Source organism: Neofelis nebulosa, chromosome 6 (assembly GCF_028018385.1).
Source record: "Neofelis nebulosa isolate mNeoNeb1 chromosome 6, mNeoNeb1.pri, whole genome shotgun sequence".
In the NCBI taxonomy this organism is placed as follows: domain Eukaryota; kingdom Metazoa; phylum Chordata; class Mammalia; order Carnivora; family Felidae; genus Neofelis; species Neofelis nebulosa.
Window position 1 is genome coordinate 29162492 of NC_080787.1, and position 17570 is coordinate 29180061.

A 17570-nucleotide genomic window follows, 5' to 3' on the forward strand; every position below is an offset into this window, starting at 1 on the left:
CGAAAAATGGGAAGATGGGAGAGATTTTGAAAATGCTTCCGAAAAAGATGCTAAAAAACATGGCCCCCAAAATGTCTGCAGAAGGCAGTTCCAGAAGTCTGAAGAGAATAGTTTTAAAAGAAGACCTTCAAAAAAGACTCTGAAGAGAAAAAAACAAAAAAGTCTGCAGGCAACCCTGAAAAGCAAACTGAAGAGGAAGACAGTCTTGGAAAGAGAATCTGAAGATTGCTCTGAAAAGGGCTTTGAGGAAGACTCCAAGAAATAACGAGCAGAAAATGGTGTTGAGAAGGAGTTAGGAAGGAACCATCCTGAGAAATGAGAATCTGGGGATGGCGGCTCTGAGTGGTTGGTGGGGAAGGCTGTGTGTGAAGATTCAGATGGAAAGGAGACACACACGGAGAATTTGGTTGATGATGGACCAGACAGAAACAAGAAGAAGAAAATGCAGATGGAAAAGGGTCTGAAGATGCTGAGGAAGAAAGAGGCGGAGCAGGTGACAGGCTGCTCAAAGATGAGGGTGCCAACAAGGAGTGTGATGAGGAGAGTCCGGTGAGGAGTGGTGTGGGGAGTCTGATGTGGGGACTGTGGGTGGGACTGGGGACGCTAAGGAAGGAGGGCCCCTGTGCATAGGCAGTAGCTCGGTCCTCAGAAGTGAGGAAGAGATTTAATCTCTTAAACTTGCTTTTAGGGAGACCCCTCCAGCTACATGTGCCTACGCTTCAGGGTAATCACTAGTAGTGTTACATAACACGTGCACAGGGGTAGGGCGCTCAGAGTGACACCTGGAGATTTTCTTTTTTTTTTCCTTTAAGTTTATTTAGACAGAAAGAGAGAGAGAGAGAGAGAACAAGAGAGGGGCAGAGAGAGAGAGAGGATCCCAAGCAGGCTCCACACTGCCAGTGCAGAGCCCAACTTGGGGCTCGATCCCACAAACCATGAGATCATGACCTGAGCCGTAATCAAGAGTCCGACGCTTAACTGACTGAGTCACCCAGGAGCGCTCCTTGGAGATTTTCATTGTAACCTGCACTCAATGATTTTAAATGCATGTGAAACAGCTGTTCAGTGAAAACTTCATAGCCATCATGCATGCAAGTAAAAAGAAAAAAAAAAAAAAAGGAAGAAATAAGTCCAAACGCAGCACTAAAACACTAGCTATGAAAGATTAAACTTTCGTATGAAAAAATAGAAATTTCCAAGTTGAGTTATGAAATTAAAAAAAAAAAAAAACTATGCCATTCCAGGAGAACTGTTTGAACACAAGAATACCCATGAAGGTTGAAAACAGGGAGATGGAAAGCTACTGGCAAAGAAAAGCAAGCCTGGGTGAATAATGTCATCCATGAGAGCACCCCCAAGTACAGCCTGCTGATGGCTGAAATGCTAGATCTGGCTACGACACTCGGTCTTGCCCGTCTTTCAATACATCCAGTTCGCTTGGTTGTGACCTTGTTTTATTACAGGACCCTGCTCCCTGTGCATATGCCTGCAGCTCCCCGTGTGCTGTTCCTGTGATGTGGACGTGGCACGAAGCATTACTGCCCGAAGTACCACGGAGGCGTGCAGTCGATGGGCTCTTCCTCCCAGATGGTTTTCAGCCTCTGGGCCCAGGAGGCCACCATCGCCTTTCTCTCTTCTTCTGATGCAATCTCGGGAGCAAAACTGATCTGAGGGGCAAGGACTTTAAATCCACAGAAGTGCAAGGCACCATGCTACAGCCACAAAGAAAGCAAGGAAGTGATTAGAAGACACCCTTTACGTATCATTCAGTTAAATAATCAAAGGTGGGGTGGGAGGTGGGGGGCTGATGGCCTGAAACAAGCCTTCAGAAAATATTAGAACAACTTAATACTATCAGGTAGCCGAAAACAACTGACCTGCCCTATAATCTTACAACGTGGGCCTTTACAAGTGATGTGAAGAACTTTGGTGGACGGTTAGAAGTTTCAAATCCTAATTGAGGTTAATCTGTAATCTTTGCTTCTGACTCCGATAGTAAACTTTATGGTTTTGATTGATTAGGCAAATTACGGTACAGTCATACAATGGATTATTCTAGAATGATGTGACATTATTCTAGCTATAGTGTATAATCATGGATGGTTGCTCGAGATATGTGTTAAATAAAAATGAGAAATTTGTAGCAGTATTTGTAGTATACCATTTATGTAAAGAACATAAGCATAATAACCCTAATAATAAAAAGCATACATATAAAAATATGTATGGGCCATAAAGAAATACATCAAATTATTAAAAGAAATTATTTTTAAGAGGCGGATTAAGAGGATGTTCTGTTTTATATTTTATAGTCTCATCTTTTTTTTCATAATATGTACTTTTGAAAACTGAGAAAGCATATACAAAGATCTTTTAAAAACAAGAAGAATTTAAGCTTGGCTAATAACCTCTAAGAGACCAATTGACCTGTGGATTAGAGAGTTTAGGCCTTAAGTTCTCTCTTTCTTCAGCAAAGCATCACTAAATGGAATCACTCTCCTGTCTTTCAAAGAAGACAACTTTTTTCTAGAAATATCACTCTCCCCCCTCTGCATTCCTTCCCTTAAAACCCTACCTTTGTCCAGACTTGCCCTATCAGGGGTAGGTCAGGGGATGAGGGGCCTACACGCCTGTCTACATTTTTAAAGTAAGCTTGCAAACTGCTGAATATGTGATCTCCTCCTCCCTGGACAAAGAGAAAAAGGTCCCTTCATAACATCCTGGAAGAATGGTTTGCATCTAGGTTTCTCAGTCTCCTGGGAGCTCAGAGCCAGGATGTAGCCACCTGACCCAGAGCCTGCTCTCTTCCTCCTCACCCCAGCTCTGTGCCTCATCTGCTTATGCTTTGCCCCCTGCCTTCCCCTTCACAGATCGCCCAGGGGTGTGCGGAGGCAGGATGATGTCTACCTGGGAGGGCAGGCCCAGAGTCCTGGAAACCTGGAGAAGGGTGTGGCTCTGGGGATAGGGCACAGCCCCCAGCTTCACGGACCCAACACCTGTGGTGGGTGTGAGGCTGTCTGGAATGCTGGCCCTGGGGCACCTCTTGCCTGGGTTCAAGGTTGATGCCCCCTTCACAATGCACTGCCAGTCAGTGTGGACAGCTACCCACCCCCACCATCCGGTGCTCCGCACACACACAGGGCCACCTTGGGGCAGTTCTATTTACCATAGAGCAGACATGAGCTAACCAGGTCTGGCTTAGCTTCTACCCAACAGTATCAAAGGCTATCATTATGTGTTTTCCCCACGGGCCAACTTTTTCAGTGCTAAGTAAGAAACTGAAAAGGGCAAAATGTTGTAACTTCTTGTATTCAGGTGGTAGATAAAATGGTCCGGGTTTCAGGCCTACATCACATCTTATTCTACATCTGGGGGAGTTGTAGGGGGAGTGGAGGGGAGTGGGGGTGCAGCAGGTACCTGGAGGGGCCACAGGAAGTATCGATAATCTCCGCTGACTCCAGTTTTCATGTACATCTCGGCTGTGCCCCCCGTGGTTAATGAAAGGAGGGCCAACTTATTCTGTGGAAGAGAAAGCAAATGCATTTGTGTGGCCTCCAGAGGAGACAAATGTGACCCCAGCACCAAGGTTCATAACCACTGGGAGGGAAAGCCTGAAGTCAGTTCCCTGCAGGGATGGACAAATGATAACATTCTCATCTGCCAAGCCCAGCCACAAGTGGCAACCATGTCCAACAGGGATGGAGTGGACCACATGGACACAGGGCTTGGATATGACCTGACTTCTGGTAGACAGCAGGCCTGGGACACCGTGTGGGAGGTGGGTAAGGCCCACCTGCCAACATCAGGGGCTGCTGTGAGGGCGAGTGAGGTCCCTGACACACAGGACCCTGACACTTGGGGCCCTGACACAAGGGATCCTGGCACACCGGACCCTGACATAGAGGTCCCTGACCTACAGGACCATTCACTAAATGGTGCACTATTTCCAACTAAGATGAATCTTTGTGACTCAATGTTTTCTTTATAAACACTTATAAAAGCATCTTCTGAGGCTTTTAGAATTTAAAACATCGTTAATTTCAGTAAATTATTTAGTATGAAATTCATAGCTACCGTGCACTGCGCATCTACCAGGTTCCATGCAATCCTCACCCTGTAACACGGGTGTTACATCATCTTGTTTTTCGTGGTACGAATGTGAAGCTCAGAGAGGTGAACTGGTGTGAGGTCATGGCTCACCTCTGCAGCACAGAGAAGACGCCCTCTCCTGAGCCAGAGCTGACCACCGTGCAGTCCTCCAGCCCTCCCGCCACACTAATTCCAGGCCCTTCTTGGCCACGCATGTACCCCTCACTAGACGAAGCCCTGTGACTTCACAAACTTCGCTTTTCTTACCCAGGTACAGGACATAGGGTTTTGCACATGGTGCTCAATCAGTGTTTATTTACAAAAAAGCAAACTAGAAATAGAACCTGATGAGACGTGCCCCCAGCAGTACACAGTGGTCCTCATCCCGGAGTACATACCTTGAGGAAACCGGAATCATAGAATCCTGGAATGTCGAAGGCAAACCCCTGGCACAGCACCCTGTCCATCCAGCCCTTCAGGATAGCCGGCATGCTGAACCAGTACAGCGGGAACTGGGGACACAACACAGGGAGAAACGAATGCTACGGGCAGCCTCGGGCTTCATATTTGGTGCTTCAGAAGGAACCCCACTGTCTTCCTCTTCCCAGATGGCTGGGCAGGCGAGTGTAGTAAGAGGGCAGCACAGGCAGGGTGTTTCTTCCCTTTCACTCTGACGCACCCAGTGTGGACAGGATGATGGTGGGGTGGAGCGGGCCAGAGCTGACAAGGGTCCTGGTTGCTGTTAACAGGTGGCTCTGTGTCCCCAGGGACAGACCCTTGGGCTGGTCCCTAGGCAGGTGGGGAGGCACTGGGGCGCTGATGGACACTGGCTCTGTGGCAGCTGTCCTGTGACCGACCCAATCAGGGGCACAAGAGGAAGGGTGTGGAGAAGAGTTTGTCCCTTTATGTGCTGGGGGTGAATTGCTGCCGTCTAGGAGTCACGCTGAGTTAAGTTCTGAGAAGCTTTGGATTTTGATACAAATTAAAGCTTTATCCTTAGATTCTACACACCGGTGGTAAGATGTCCCTAAAGTCCTCTCTGGTCCTCATGGAAGCCCTAACACTATATCCAATATCATTATCAATGAAAGGAGATGAACACAGATAATAATCTGTTACCAAAGGCAGAAGGAAGCCCATGCTTCATGCACTTTTGCTATAAGTCTAACACAGGAGTTGACATTGAAATTTAAGCTCCATAGCCCACTGCTGTGTGATGCTGACATGTTACTTAACCTCTCTGTGCCTCCTTTTCCTGATGGGCAAATAGGGCTAGTACAAGTTACTAGCTCACAGCATTGTGGGAAGGATTCAATGACTTATTACAGTGCTCTGAACAGAGTCAATGCTGAGTGAAGGGGAGTTGAGATCAGGACTAAGCAGCAGTGATGAATGAAATTTTTTCAGTGTTGAATGACAATGCAGACCCTCTGGGCCAACCATCAGGAAAGAGGAAAAGCAGAGGGAAAAGAGCTGTGAGATGCAGTAGGGAAAAAGAAAGACCAGTACAGAAAGAACAAGCTCTGGACTGCTTTAGCTATCCAGCTACAGGAGTGGAGGAGACGGGGGAGGGGAAACGGGCTCTGCGTGGTTACCCGATTCCAGGGAGATAGGAAGAGAAGAGCGAGAGCCAAGTATGGTTCCACCTAGTCCATGTGCCCAGACTGCTCAGCCAGTTGTGATAGAGCCCTCCTGTCCTGGCAAGGCTATTACTCTGGAAGCTAAAGCACATGGCAACCGAAGTACATGGCACTGGGACCCAGCCATATACAATCAGGATGGAAGAACATCTTGCACTTTGACCAGATTAGCAGCTCCAGGTTGCCCAGTAAAGGAAGGGATGGTGCCAGGAAGGGGTGGATGGAGGCAGCCTGGGCAGGGCGGAAGGGGACAGGTAAAGCATCCCCTCCTCCCATATGTGCAGGGTGATTTTTATAAAGGACATGCTGTTTCACCTGCAAACTGATCACATCCCTGCCCCTCACCCTCACATGGTTGTCTTGTTCTCCTGCCTGCTCCTCGCCCTCAAGCAGGGTTAACAGAGACAATTTGGGCCAATCAGATCCATCTTGGAGATTCTGGATCTAGAGACCTCAGTCCCAATGTGCAGTGAGAGAGGAGAACAGAGGCGGCATGCACACAACAGCAGATAAGAATCAGAGGGAAAGGCCAGAGGGGTCCCAGCACCCAGTTTCACTGCCCCTGAAGCCCAGCTGGCCTGCCTGTCCCTGAGTTCCAGGAGACCCGAATGACCAGGGCCCTTAGAATAAATTCCTTCTTTCTAGTGGACTTGGATTTCTGTCAACCCAACAGCTCCAGGAAAGCACAGGTTTATTTTGCTGCCAGGCTCTTGGTGAGCTCCACGAGTGCATGCCTGTCAGGCTGTGGCGGGCAGCAGCCTTGACGAGTGAGAGCCCACAGAAGCAGTGTCCTGGCTCTGTCTGCAGTGAGTCATGGCTTGGGGACAGTTTGTGAGTGAATACATAGAAGGTGGGTGGGTGAGGCAACCAGTGACAGGAAGGAACTAAAAGATTTTCCTCTTAATAATCAGGATGTTTAAGGCAGGACTTGCATTTGGCTTGAACTACCTTGACAAACACTCACGTAGACAAATCCTGTTTTCACGCAGCCTCTGCACGTGTAAGGTGGGCATCAGAAGGGAAGGAAGGCAGCGCCACCTGCATGATGCAGGCATTTCTTGGGCCACCGGGCTAACGGGAAATTACTATTTACTTGGGAGTCGAGATTTTGAGTGACCAATAGTGGCTACATTAATGTCCTTACCCAATTAGACATAAATAAGTGTGTGAATGTGCTAAAAACATTAATACTATTTCTAGGAGTGTGAAACTCCATACCTGGAAAGAGCTTGTACATAGAAGGACTCTAATTCATTATAATAATTAGACGAAACACAAACCTGAAATATCACTAGATCAGCTTCCTGAACCTTTTTCTGCTCGTCAATTATGTCACTGGTCAGAGCCCCCTTTTTATAGGCTTCGTATGCTTCCACCCCATAATTGAAGAACTCAGGATTAGAGACAGCACCTGGAGAAGAACAGGTGATATGTTCTTGCTCTCATGTATGCACCCACAGCCCATCCTGGCCAATCCCACCAGCATCACTGCCACCTGGACTCCCCGAAGCAAGTCACCAGGCATTTACGGAGACTCCAATAGGCGTTGGGCCCTGGGACCAGGCTATGGAAATAAAAAGAGAGGAAGCTACTGTTCTTACCTTCAGGGGACTCAAAGTCCAGTAAGAGAAGTAGATAAATAACCAAATGATCAACACACAGAACAACAGTTAGCTGGCTCAGCCTAAAGCTGTGGTAGGATAAGCCTCACATCTTATAATCAAGATGCACGTGGTCTAACTCAGGACAGCAGTGGCTGGCTCTCCTTGGGTGCATTGTCAATGGGCCCGGTTTAGGGCTTTGAAGATGGAGTAGGAGTTCACCAGGCAGTCTGGAGCACTGGAGGGGAGACAGAGGACACTCTGGGCAAAAGACAGGGAGAAATCAGCGTGTCCAAAAACCACACCAGCCCAGAAAAGGGCCACCAGGAGCACCTCTCGGGAAATGGGTGAGAGGCCAGGAGGGCTGCAGGTAACCTGAATGGAGAGATAGGTCAGCTCTCGTAAGCCTGGCTAAGGAGCTTGACTTTTTCCTGCACACGGGAGGCCATACAATTTAAGCAGGGAAAATAAATAAATACTCCAAATTCGGTTTGGAAAAGCTCACTGTAGCAGCAGTGATTCAAGAACAAGTGTGGTGGGCAGCAGGCAGTGGGGCAGCAGCAGTGGGTATGAGGAGGGGCCTTGGGCTAGAACTTACAGCACTGCCCATGACAGCTAACATGAAGGAGGAGTTATTCTGATCTACACCTTCAGGTGAAATCTGGCAGCCAAAAAGATTCATCGGAGGCATGAATCAGAATTAACAGTAGCTTACCATTTACTGAGGACTTCCTACCTATCAAGTGGTGTGCTCTACACACATTACCTTTTCTATCTTTATAATAACCATTAAGTGTAATTCCCAGTCTACCAGAGAGGAAACTGAGACTTTAGAGAGGCTGAGCGACTCGTTCAACACTACAGAGGTCTTAGCAGCCAGCAGAGGTAGGATGACAAGACCAGGTGTGAACCACTCCACCACATGGAGTCTGGAGAGCAGCAGACAGACCCCTGGCCGTGTGGAAAAGAACCAGAAAGAAAACTGAACCCACAGTCCTCCAACAGATTTGTAATTCAGAAATATTTCAGTGTTCTTTGTTTCCTCTTTTAACCTACTTGTATTTGATTTTCATTTAAAAAGCACACTTTGGGTGTGTCCTATGTATAAGGTTTTGTATTGACAAGAAACCCAAGGATGGTAACTGCTATTAGTGAAGAGATTGTGTTCTCTCAGGCAGGTTCCGGGTAGGGTTTTGGCCACTCAGAGTATGTGGAACCTATAGCAGACACTGGGGCGGTTCTGATAACGGTAAACAGAGATGATAAAATGTGCATAGGCCAAATATATTCTAATATTAACTACTAGAAAAACAGAGGTGAAATTATTATTTGCACATGATTTGACTGTAGATTGGGAAAGCTCCAGAGAATAAAATCTACTACAAAGAGCGAGAAAATTAGTAGTGGCTGGATACACACCACAGAGGCACACAGAGAGGCACACTTTCTTCATGCAGAGAAACAAAAACCAGCTAACAAGAACTGTGCAAGGTCTGTATGAAGAAAACTTATAGAGATCCGTAGGGTTGAAAAAGAAGATGTGAGGAAATGAAAAGGCACACCATTCTCTTGGATAAATACAAGTTCACCTGTAACTGGATTGGGATCTCAATGAAAATATCATCTGATTACTTTTTGAACCTGGAAAATTAATTCAAAAGATTTTATAGACAAGTCAATGAGAAAATGGAGAATATGCCCGTAATTGCCTTATACAGGACAGACCATCTCTGGAGGGATACAGAGAAAAGTGGGTACACTGGTGACCTTGAGGGCAGTGAAACTAGGTGGGTCGGGGCCAGGGATGGGAAGACCTGCCACATGGACTCTTTAGACTTGAGAATTGGGTATCATGGGCAATGGTAAGTTTTTTCAGAACATTTTTTCAATTAACAAAATAGAAGAAAGTTAAAACGTTTAGCCCCTGACTCACCAGTGATATCTTTCCTGGTGGCCCTCGGCTCAAAGTCCATGGCATACAGGTCAGAAACGGTGACAGTGCAGCCCTGCGCACCAAGTTCATCCACAGCCACTTTCTTCAAGGATCCATTGAAAGACCTGGGTTCTTGGTGCGCATAGACAATGAGAACTTTCTTGCCTAAATTGGAGAAGGGTTTCTCTTGAAGAACAATTCCTCTTTGTCAAAATTCCATGAAGACTAAGACAAAAACGAAATGTATATGTGCAATACAGGCTGAAGTTAAGAAATACCAACCTTTTTTAATGGATGACAGTTTTAAAATAATGAACATTTTTTTAAAAAATCCAGTTTTAACGTCATTGCTTGAGCTTGCTAATACATAGATATAAAATGGGTCATGATTCCTCAAAAATAACACCACAAATTTAAAAGCCCAATCTACTGTGGTTATCCTCTATAAGAGGTTTTAGCCCTATTTTCCAACATCAAAATAAAGCCACCATAACTGGGGGCATCTGGGTGGCTCAATGGGTTGAGTGCCGACTCTTGATCTCAGCTCAGGTATTGATGTCATGATCCGTGAGAGCAAGCCCTGAGTCAGGCTCTGTGCTGACAGTGAGGAGCCTGCTTGGGATTCTCTGTCTGTCTGTCTCTCTCTCTCTCTACCTCTCTCCCTGCTCACTCTCTCTCTCTCTCAAAATAAATAAATAAACATTAAAAAAATTAAAAAAAAAAAAAAAGAAGAAAGCTACCATAACTAACCTCTCACGCTAACCCTACTGGGCTGGCATCAGCTACTGACACACAGTTCTGCTTCTTTCTCCTCCACGGCCACTGAAATGTGACATGTAAACAAGGTATGGAAATCGGACCCCTAATCCCAGAGGGAGGCAAGGCCTATATGGAATCTGCTCTGGGTGGCTAAACTGATGACAAAAAGGTTCTAAGGAGAGTCAGGTCTTAAAGGTCCTGGATGTGTCATTAATACCAATACCCTCTGAAGCAATATTTCCTTCATTCAGAAGATTCTGTGAGATTAGGTACTGGTTTCTTCTGGGAAACAGCTTTGGCCTGGTAATGTCTAAGACAAAAATGTTTGAACTCCTGATTTAAGTTTTTCAGTTTAGGCCCTTAAGGAGCAGATACAAATGTTATTTGAAGCAGACAGTTTGGGGGCATTTAACTGGGTGTAAAGGTTGAATTCCATGAGTTAGGTTAATGGTTAACATTATTGTTACATAGGAATTCTACTAATGGATCCAAACAAAATAATCTCCATCAGCTGTTCTCAAGTAGGGGCAGGTTTGGCTCCCAGGGGACAGTTGGCCATGTCTGGAGACATTCTGTGTCATCACAGCGAGGGAAGAAGGTGCTGCTGGCATGTAGTAGAGAGACACTGGAACTGCTGCTAAATATCCTACAAAGCACAGGAAAGCACCACACCAAAGGATTATTTGCCTAAAATGTCAGTAGTATTGAGGTTAAGAAACCCTAATCTATGCCATAAGATGTAAAATAAGGTAAATTTTTACGTTCTGAAAAGATTTGTATGTCATACTGTTGACAGAAAAAAAGTTGCAGAATGGTGTGTGTGTGTCTGCGTGTGATGAGCAGGGACAAAAGTAAAAATTAAGTCATACTGAATTTTATTTTACTTTTTTTAGTGCTTATTTATTTATTTTGGCAGAGAGAGAGAGAGAGAGAGAGAGAGAGAGAGAGAGAGTGAGGAGGGGAGGGGCAGAGAGAGAGAGAAAGAGAGAATCCCATGGGGCTTAATCCCATGGACTTTGAGATCATGACCTGAGCTGAGATCAAGAGTCAGACACTTAACCAACTAAGCCACCTAGGTGCCCCTGGTCATATTGCATTTTAAACCACAGTTACTCCTGGGGCTCATTCACTCAAGAAGTATTTATTGAGGGGTCCCAGATGGCTCAGTAAGTTAAGGGTCTGACTCTTGATTTTGGTTCAGGTCATGATTTCACAGATCATGAGTTCAAGCCCCGTGTCAGGCTCTGCACTGACAGTGTGGAGCCTGCTTGGGATTCTCTCTCTCCCCCTCTTTCCCCCTCTCAAATTAAATAAATACATTTTTTAAAAAGTATTTATTGAGCCTACTACAGCCTGGGGATCATTCCAGAGGCTAGAAGCAGAGTAAACAAGATAAGCATGGCCCTCACTTCTAGTGGGGCTGAAATGGGCAGTAAAACGAGGAAGAAAATACGAAACAAGATAATTCCAAATAGTGATTCATGTTAAAACATGAAACAAGTTTTATACATTTCAGTCTTGTTTGGATTTTTATACATATTCAATTTCTAATTAAAATTTGTATTTAAAAATGTTTAATTTCCCCATAACTAACAGTCACCTGCCATGTTCTAAGAAGTTGGATTCTTCCCCTCTGACCACTGCCAAAGGGAGGGTCTGCTGTTAATCCTGGGCACAGAAGGATTCGCTGTGGCAAGCCCCAGGCTTTCAGCTGTAGTCACTCTTCTCAGTGACCCCGACAATCTGGAAGAGAGAAAACAAACACTTGAAGGACATGGGGAGAGGTAGTGGTGAGGTCCAAGTACCAACTCCAGGCCTCATGAAGGACATGCAAATGTGTCTGAAAAAAAAAAAAAAAAAAAAAAAAAAAAAGCCTTCTCAGCAGGGGGCCACCTGGAGATTTAGGCCTCAGAGGACAAATCATGCAGGGTGGCAACACCAGTACTTTTTTTTTTTTTTTTTGAGAGGACCCAGAACCTTCCGTGAAGGCAGCCCTAATGAACGGGTCCTAGAAAATGAGAATGACAAGAAGCAGGAGGCCGGGCCCTGTGTCCTTCCTCCCTCCCCCTCTCCCACATTTCCACTTACTACAAATAATCAACACAGCTGAACAGACAAAGGTCAGGAGTACAGGTGAGAAATTCACAGCTACCATGTCTACCGTGGTCTGCAAAGTGCCAGACAGACAGTACACACACATGGTGGCCAGCACAGAACAAGACTCTGGAAAAATGTCAGTTCTCCCCAGAGAGCCTCAAAGGCACAAGAGAGACCTGAATCCTACTCCTGGCTAGCCAACTCTGAAATAACTGGCTTCACTCTGGGAGAGACAAGGTATCTCCAACAAACCTACTCCCTCTGCCCCCAAAAAACAAACAAACAGTCCACAGCCTGTGAGTCAAGGTCAGTGTGGAGATGCTGTATGATACGTGCTGTATCCACATGACAATTTTAACATATCAGTGCATCTTTTTTTTAAAGTTTATTTATTTATTTTGAGAGAGGCAGAAACAGCGTGAGTGGGGGAGGAGCAGAGAGAGCCGGAGACAGAAAATCTTAAACAGGCTCTGCACTGTCAGCACGGAGCCTGGTGTAGGACTCAATCTCATGAAACCCGGAGATCACGACCTGAGCCAAAATCAAGAGACAGAGGTTTAACCAACTGAGCCACGTAGGTGCCCCTCAGTGCATCTTTATAGTATAACAAAAAGAACAGAGAGACAGAAATCAGGTTTATCCATGGCTACAACTGGAATCTGGAGCAGAGCCTGAATTAGCTTCTTCCCGGCCCTTGCATACCATACCTTCAGCTGTCCAGGAGCCCCAGGTAAAGGGCTGAGATATGCAGAACACTGTGAAGAAGTGGAAGTGGGTTGCAGGGGGATGAACTCTGCCCCAGGTTGGGTGTCCTGGGGACAGAAAGGAAAGGAAGTTTAAATAATTGTGGCTGGAGGTGAGTTGAGGGCAGGCAGGGCACTTAAACTGGAGAGTGGGCAAACAGCTCTGATCAGACAGAGGGTGGGAACTCCAAACACCATCATAAACTCAATGGTAAGTTTAATCCTTGCCCATTTCTTAAATTGACTGCTGACCGAACAGTTGGAAATCTGCCTCTTTGGCTACCCAACATCCCCTCTTGTTTTTTTAAGAACAGTCCCTGAATTTAGTCATGTGTCAATGTGCCCAGCTAATGACTACATGTCCCGGTCTTCCACTTAGGGGTGGCGAAAGAGGTGAAGCAGAAGCCATTAGGGGTGGCTCTTAGGACATATCCTTGAAGGGGCTGCCTCAGGGGTGGGGAGGGTGGAGGTACCATTTCTGCCCCTGCCATTGGCCTTCATCTGAGCTAGACTGTGGAATGACAGCTAGGGCTCAATTAGCCATCTTGGTACATGGGGGTAGAAGCTATAGACTAAGGATGGTAGAGAAGAAAAACAGGAAAGGAACCTGGATTCCAGATCCTTTCTTGGAGCCACGAGATGGTTCTGAATTGCCAATTTTCAGACATGGGAGATCAAACTCTGAATCCTGTTTAAGCCGTTGGAGTTGACTCTCCATTAATAGCAGTGAATGGGACAAAATTCCAACGTATGCATTCATTCAGCTTGGACCTACCCTCTGGCCAGGTACTGCACTAGGTGCTGAGGCTACAGCTGTGAACAACATAGGTGAGGAGAATGGAACTTTATTGGGGGGGGGGGAGGGCTGGGCACACAAAGGAAGCAGGCAAGGAGAGGCACCTTGGTGGCTCAGTCAGTTAGGCATCCGACTTCAGCTCAGGTCATGATCTCGTGGTTTGTGAGTTTGAACCCCCCACATCAGGCTCTGTGCTGAAGCTCAGAGCCTGGAGCCTGCTTTAGATTCTGTCTCCCTCTCTCTCTGCTCCCCGGCCCTGCCCCCATTCATGATCTGTCTCTCTCTCTCTCTCAAAAAATAAACAAACATTAAAAAAAAAAAAAAAAGAAGCAGGCAAGGAAAGCAACCATAAAATTCTAGATAGTGGTAAGTACTAATAATAATGCTAAGTGACAGCGATAAGAAAATAAAGTACTTTTGGGGCGCCTGGGTGGCGCAGTCGGTTAAGCGTCCGACTTCAGCCAGGTCACGATCTCGCGGTCCGTGAGTTCGAGCCCCGCGTCAGGCTCTGAGCTGATGGCTCGGAGCCTGGAGCCTGTTTCCGATTCTGTGTCTCCCTCTCTCTGCCCCTCCCCCGTTCATGCTCTGTCTCTCTCTGTCCCAAAAATAAATAAAAAACGTTGAAAAAAAAAATTAAAAAAAAAAAAAAAAAAAAAAAGAAAATAAAGTACTTTTGTGGTTAAAATGGCAGGGGTACATTTGTTATTTTAGATAGGATGGTCCAGGAAAGTATCTCTGAACAGGGATGATGATATGGACTCAGTCATGCAAAGATCAGAGGTTCAGGCAGAGGAAATGGCAAGTGTAAGGCCTGAAGTAGGAAATGGCCTGAGTGTTCATCTGTGGTTTAAAAAAAAAAAAGAAAGGAAGAGTTGGAGACATGGTCAAAGAGGTGGGGTAGGGTCTGTAGACCAGGGGCAAGGATTGTACTCTAAGGCTAACAGAAAGCCATCAGAGCACCTTAAGCAGGAGAATGACTGGAACTGAGTACCTTTTACAAGGTCATCTGTGTCACTGTAAGCTCAGGGAACACCTTATGCTGAGATCTCATTTTGGTCTGGATAAAATGCTTTTAATTTCAATGCCCATGGCAAGGCATCCCTTCTTCTGTATCCCCAGGCCTCACCATTCCCTGCTGTTTTGCTTGGCCCAGTTTATGTATTTACATCACATGTCCAGCCACTTGAGGAACTTGTTTGTGACTTTCCTCTCATCCATTCTCCTATTTGTGCAGATTAAGAAACAGGCCCAAGAAGTAAGCAACTTGTCCCAAATTACAGAAAAGACTCAAAACCAGACTTTTTACTAGCTAGTCAGTGTTCTTTACTCCCGGCTCACTCAACTCCCTTAACACCCCCCTCAACAGCAGTAGCATTCTCCTTTGTTAGGAATGATGCACTTACCCAAGTGGAAAAAGGAACCCTGTGGTCTGTGAAAATTAATAAAGGGAAACCTCATCTAAAATGGAATCAGGACACCCTATAAAGGGGCCTCTCACCCACAAACTTTCCCTCACAGCTTATCTCACATTCCTGGACAGGAAGAAGTTCTCTTTACAACCCAGCAGGAGGAAGAATGATTTTCTTTCTCTTTGGGGAGCAACAGCCTAGCCAGTGAGAAACTGCTACGATTCAGCCAATGAGAAACCATCGCCATCCTGAACTCTTCACTTTCTTCCAATAGAGGAAAAGCAGCCCGTCCCAACTTCCTCCTTTGTCTTTGTAAAGTAGCATGCCTCTCCTTTGTTCTCTAGACTGACCTATGGTTTGCCACAGCTTGCCTGTCCCAAATTGCAATTCCTCTGCTATTCCCGAATAAAGTCATTTTGCTGGTAAAATAACTAGCTCTTTTTTAGGCTAACACGTTATAAAACTAGGTATACCCACCTCTGATATTTTTTGTGTATATTATTTCACTTTAATCAGCACCCAGAAGCTATTTGATAATGTTTTCACTTGATTTTTGAGATGTTTAATAAAAGCAAACGTCATTTAGAAGGCAGTTGGAAGCCAGCAGGAGTAGCCCTCACACCTAAGGCTGGGGCAACTGCAGACCTAAGAGGAAGCGATGAACCTTGCACAGGTATCTACTGCCCTAGCAGGAGGAAGAAAGGTTTCCTCCTGCCCCCGCAACAGCCCAGCCAATGAGAAGCCAGTATCCTTGGACCTCCCACTTTCTGCCAATGGACTTTGTTTCTAACAGCCTTGGCAACCTGCGCTCTCCCAGCCTTCCTCCCCTTTCTTCTGGGGACTTGTCTATGACTTTGCCTAAACTTGCTTGTCCCAGATTGCAATTCTCCGCAATTCCCAAATAAACCCATTTTTAAAAAGTCCATTCTTTTTTTTTAATGTTTATTTATTTTTGAGAGAGAAAGAGAGAGAGATGGAGACAGAAGCAGCTTCAACTACCAGCCCTGGAACTCACCAACCAGGAGATCATGACCTGAGCCAGAATCGGGAGCTTAACCAACTGAGCCATCCAGGCGCCTCCAAAGGCGATTTTGCTGGTAAAATAACTATCATGTTTCTTTTTAAACTTAGTATTTCCTACATGCCTCTTTCCATTTAGACAGGCTCCAGCGCCGGTTGTTAATCAGCTACATAACATTTCATTATGTATGCATGCCCATTTGTGATTATTTCTCTCCCTGGGCACCTAAGTAATTTCTCCTACCTCCCCTCACCCCAACTATAAATAGCACTGCTAGCCGAGGTATTGTTTCATACACACTCTTCTTCACGCACTTCTCTGGCTAATCTCAGAAAAACAAAAAGTTAAAGATTACTTTAATAGTTCTGCTACAGACTGCCAAGAAACCCTTGGCAAAGGCCAAGCCAAAATAGAGGCGGGCTCCCTGCGGCCAGCACAGCCCCAGGCGGCGCCCCTTTGGCCTAAATGATGGCACCTTCCCCCTCCCCCGTCCAAACTGACCCTGTTCATTTGGGACCCTTAGGTAATCACACCACGGACCTCCTCGAGTAGAGGAGAGATTATATAAAACGATTCTGCTAAGCATTTATAACCGGACCTATCATGCAGTAGGGCTCAGGAAGAGGTTCGTACGATCCCAGGGTGGAAACGAGGAACGGCCTGCGAAGCCGACAGCAGCGCCCTGTAAAATGCCCCTCCCAAACACCCGCACCCCGGCGAGTGAAGGCAACTCACTCTGCGGGCAGCGCAGACTTCGGAGAAGCAGCGGCAGGACTCAGCCCTCCGCCTCCCGGAGCGAAGCTCTGGGCTTCCGCGCCCAGGTTCCGGCTGCGCGGGGCCACGCACACGCACTCGCACTCGCACGCGCCCGCCGGGCGGAGAGTCGCGGCTGCGCTCTGTGCTGCCCGGACCGCGTGGACTGGAGCGGGCCCCGCAGTTCCCCCGAGCCCGCCACTCCCTCATCCCAGCCCTCTCCCGGCGCCCCGCCCCGCGCGCCCCACGCTGGGCCCCGCCCTCGTCCGGGCCCCGCCTGGATGGCCCAGGCGGGTGCCCCTCCCCACCCTCGGAAGACCTCTGGCTTCCGAACTGGACGTAGGTAGTAGGTGGCGGGAAAGCCCTCCTGCCCTGTGTTCCTTCCTTTCTCCATCTCTAGGCAAGTATCCAAGTAAAACATGAAGGTCCATGGCGTCATGCACAGCAATAAAAGCAATGAACACCCAACAGCCTGTGAGACTCCAGAGAATTATGCCGAGTGAAAAAAGCCAATCCCAAGAGAGTTCCATGCTGCATGATTTAATTTATGTAACATTCTTGAAATGACAAATTATAGAAATGGAGAACAGATTAGTGCTGGCCAGGGCTTAGGTAGGGAGTGGCTATAGGGGCAACAGGAACCCTTGTGGTGATGGAAATGTTCTCTGTATCATTGCCAACATCCGGTGATATTGTACCGTAGTTTGACCAGATTTTTTCATTGAAGGA

General features: G+C 46.6%; 1 protein-coding gene across 2 annotated transcripts; it reads right to left on the reverse strand.

Annotated features, from left to right (window-relative positions):
* Positions 1-1437: 1437 nt before the first annotated feature.
* On the reverse strand, positions 1438-17032 carry NQO2 (N-ribosyldihydronicotinamide:quinone dehydrogenase 2). Of its 2 annotated transcripts, none has more exons than XM_058733176.1 (7): positions 16824-17032; positions 11623-11765; positions 9264-9428; positions 7010-7140; positions 4488-4601; positions 3418-3519; positions 1438-1712 (listed from the first exon to the last, which is right to left on the reverse strand). In XM_058733176.1, the coding sequence occupies exons 2-7, from the start codon at positions 11627-11629 to the stop codon at positions 1536-1538; spliced, it is 696 nt and encodes a 231-aa protein (XP_058589159.1). In that variant the 5' UTR covers positions 11630-11765; positions 16824-17032; the 3' UTR covers positions 1438-1535. The 2 variants fall into 2 exon arrangements, with proteins under 2 accessions (XP_058589159.1, XP_058589160.1); XM_058733177.1 differs by having other exon boundaries at positions 9264-9488.
* Between the last annotated feature and the right edge of the window lie 538 nt (positions 17033-17570).

Bases quoted from the DNA above. Each gene is read 5' to 3' on its own strand.
- NQO2 (XM_058733176.1), bottom strand. The intron at 7,141-9,263 runs GTGAGTCAGGGG...GTTCTTCTCCAG, and splicing joins CACCAGGAAAGATATCACTG to GTGCTGTCTCTAATCCTGAG. The intron at 1,713-3,417 runs GTACCTGCTGCA...TTGTGGCTGTAG, and splicing joins ACTTCCTGTGGCCCCTCCAG to CATGGTGCCTTGCACTTCTG.